The 3672-nt window shown below is 50.2% G+C and overlaps 1 protein-coding gene across 1 annotated transcript; it reads left to right on the forward strand.

The window, feature by feature from the left end:
* Positions 1 to 1110: 1110 nt before the first annotated feature.
* On the forward strand, positions 1111 to 1660 carry LOC124690028 (RING-H2 finger protein ATL74-like). The gene has a single exon (XM_047223470.1). It carries the CDS (start codon positions 1130 to 1132, stop codon positions 1658 to 1660), a length of 531 nt encoding a protein of 176 aa, XP_047079426.1. The 5' UTR covers positions 1111 to 1129.
* The last annotated feature ends 2012 nt before the right edge of the window (positions 1661 to 3672 follow it).

The following is a 3672-nucleotide window of genomic DNA, read 5'->3' on the forward strand; positions in this document are numbered from 1 at the left end:
CTCTTTTCATGTTGTTCCACCAGAACATCTCCTTCAAATCCATATACATCTTAGTACTTCCTGGATGTATGGAATAAGGGGTTTCATGTGCTTCCTTTAATATGATTGACTTCACTTCTGGATCATCTGGTACACAGATCCTTTTCTGGAAGTATAATGAATCAAAATCCCCTAGATGGAATTCCGATGGTCTTCCTTCACCAATTCTTTTGATTTCCTCTTGTATGAACAAATCATCCGCTTGCTTTCGGATAATCTCGTATTTCAATCTGAATACATCTCATCCATAATCCTCATGGTTGCTACACTTCCCTTAACATCACCTTGTAGGCTAAATGGGCAAATGGTGGCCGCTGCGTTGGACGCAGCGTCCGACCCAAACGGACAACCAGACGCGCGGCGCCTAAACGGTCCAAAACGGACAGTTCAGCGCGTCCGTTTGGGTCACCGCGTTGGAGATGTCCTAAGAGTATCTCGCAAAAGCACGAGAAAAATTGCTTGCGGTAAAATGTAAACGTGTTTCGCGGTACAAAACAGACACTCCAAAAACGAATTTTAGGTCGAATACGTCTTCCTCAGCAAGTAAGCATGCTTCTTTAGCAAGAATGGAATACCCTAACCGCCTGCCTGCACTATGGCCGGCGCGGGCGAGTTTTGCTGGAGTAGTACCGCTCTAGCGAGATTTAACAAACGTTTTCATCTCGCAAAATCTTCACGGTTTACCTTAGGATTTGGCCAAATAACTGTGTTTTACGGTTCATCATAAAAAAAAAATATTACAGATGCGTAGTGCCATAAATTAAAAATCCACCCAAATAGCCAAATGAAGAAACAGATAACGACGGCGAGGTGAAGCGCGCCTACCGCACTGTCACCTATTAATTATCACTTGTCCCTTGCATAATCATACCTCACTAATGCTGCCTATACAGAGCAACGCAACGGACGGCAAAGCAGCCCGCCACGAATCCCAGCTTTCCACCAGGCGCCAGCAGCCCAGCACCAAGAAAACCATCATCGCCCGCGCCAATCCTGTAAGAGTGCTGAGCTTGCCGAGACCCGCACGCCACGACACTCCGCCACCAGTGCCCTGCCTGGTGAGTGACATCCATCGGGTCGGTCGATCGGCATGTCGACGGCGGCGTCGCTGCACCAGAAGCCGCATGGGAGCGGCGGCGGAGGATGCTGCAGCATCAGCGGGACGGTGGAGCTCGTGGTGGCGTTCACGGCGGTGTGCCTCGCGCTGTACGGGATGATACTGTACCTCAACTATCTGTACATGCGGTCAGGGTGGGGCGGCGTGCACCGGATGACGGGGTCCAGCGCTGCGGCGAGGAAGAGGGGAGGCGGAGAGGGGCTCAACAAGGCGGCGCTAGCGGCCATGGCGCCGGTGTTCATATTCAAGGCGAAGGAGGAGGCGGCGGGGCAGGAGTGCCCGGTGTGCCTCGGCGCCATGCAGGACGGCGACGCCGTGCGCGTTCTGCCGGGGTGCAGGCACGCGTTCCACGTCGGGTGCGTCGACGTCTGGCTCTGCACGCACGCCACCTGCCCCGTCTGCCGCGCGCGCCCTTCGCTCCCACCTTCGGCGCCACCCAGGGCTGCTAGCAAGGCAACGGACCAGCCCGCCGGACGGGAGCCAGACCTGGAGAATCAGGTATAGCATGCGTGCGCCGGCCGGTAGCTGTCGCAGTCTGTAATTACGTCTGTAATAACTGGTGATCAACGAAGAAGCTCTTAGATCGGAAAATGCAAGCACATCCTATATATGAAAAAAAAAGTTAATAATTCAAAAAATGAAGAAATTCGAAACTTTTCTGAAATCAAAGATGAGCATGTATTGTACTCTTATGAGGAAGATTGACCATGGAATGGTTTTTCTTGTTTCTTGGATCAAAGATATACAAGTAAAATTCGCCACACTTTTTTTTTACCTTGAGGTCAATGGAAATCATTTTTTGGCCAAATATTTTTATACGAGGATGATACTTAATCATCTTTGATTCCCATTTCTTTGATTTCTTTTATTTTGTTTAAAATTACTAAAACAATTAGCGCATATAGACTGCGCTAGCACCGAGAGCCCAAAAATCCAGTCCCTCATTTTTTGGGGTGGAAACTGGTAATAGGTAATCAGTTTTATCCGATATTCATATTCAAGAAATAAAAAGATAAGTGGTAATATCTGTTATCACCAGAATTTGACCGAGTCAGAGGTGGGCCACGATCAAGATAGACTTGAAGAATATATATATAGAAGAAATACGTGAATCGGCCTTACATACAAAGTTTGGGCTAGTTTGCCCTTGTATCTGTAACATATTAGATTACGTGTCGGTTAAGAGTTAGAGTTTTACCCGTGCACGGTTAGGTGCACGCCTAAATTAGAAAGTCCCTTGGACTATAAATATGTATCTAGGGTTTCTGGAATAAACAACAACCAACGTTCAACACAAACAAATCTCGGCGCATCGCCAACTCCTTCGTCTCGAGGGTTTCTCCGGTAAGCACCATGCTGCCTAGATCGCATCTTGCGATCTAGGCAGCACTAAGCCTGCCCACGTTGTTCATGCGTTGCTCGTGCTGAAGCCTTTTTGATGGCGAGCAACGTAGTTATCTTAGATGTGTTAGGGTTAGCATTGTTCTTTCAAATTACATGCTTTCGTTATGCAACCCTTGCACATCTAGCCGCCCTTACACCTATCTCAGGTGTAGGGGCGGCACCCCGCTTGATCATAGTTTAGTAGATCTGATCTGTTACGGTTGCTCCTTGTTCATCAAGGATTAGTTTAACATCCGCGATGGTTAGGCCCTACAAAGGGTTGGAGGATCCAGCGGCGTGTAGGGTGACGTTTGCTAGCCCTAGAAAGGATGTTCCGGGGATCAACCTCGTGTTGGTTTTTAGGCCCTGTCTAGGATCGGCTTACGGTCACCGTGCGCGAGCGCGAGGCCCAATCGTGAGTAGGATGATCCGATTATGCGGTGAAAACCCTAAATCGTCGTAGATCTCATTAGCTTTATCTTGATCAAGCAGGACCACCATATATTCGGACACCTCGTTCGAATCATGGGTGGATCGGCTCTTTGAGCCGATTCACGAGATAACTCGAGAGCCGATCGAGGCTCGTATTTAATGTTTACGTGTATGCCATGCAGGAAACTAAGCGAGGCATCATCCACACCTTCACGACCAGGTATAGGTCAGGTGGCATGCCCTTGCGATTAGCATCGGACGTGCGACCAGGAGGCTTTGCGGGCCGTCGCTCTGAGGGACTGGGGCCAGCCGCAGCCCTAGTTGTTCCCGGCTCTACTGTGTTGCCCGTCTCTGCCCGCCAGGGGGTTTCTGACGTCAACACATTCTGGCACGCTCGGTGGGACAACCTTCGACATCCACCACATCGCCGTCTACATCCGAGATGGCGGAAGGCACTCCGGTCAAGTACGAGGATCTGCCTGATGAGCTCAAGAAGAAACATGACGAGATCAAGGCAACCCTCGAAGCCGAACTCATCGGCTCTTTCCACCGAACCCGCTCCCATGGCGTCAGGTGGAAGGGTTTCACACCTGAAGGCGCACTCGATGGAGTGGACCTGTCCGCCCCGTCAGAAGAACGCACCAGGTCGCTGCGGCAGGAAATCAACTACATGGTGGCTCATTCGCTGCACCGCCACTCTG

This window comes from Lolium rigidum, chromosome 2 (assembly GCF_022539505.1).
Source record: "Lolium rigidum isolate FL_2022 chromosome 2, APGP_CSIRO_Lrig_0.1, whole genome shotgun sequence".
NCBI lineage: Eukaryota > Viridiplantae > Streptophyta > Magnoliopsida > Poales > Poaceae > Lolium > Lolium rigidum.

Bases quoted from the DNA above. Each gene is read 5' to 3' on its own strand.
- LOC124690028 (XM_047223470.1), top strand. From the start codon at position 1,130: ATGTCGACGGCGGCGTCGCTGCACCAGAAGCCGCATGGGAGCGGCGGC.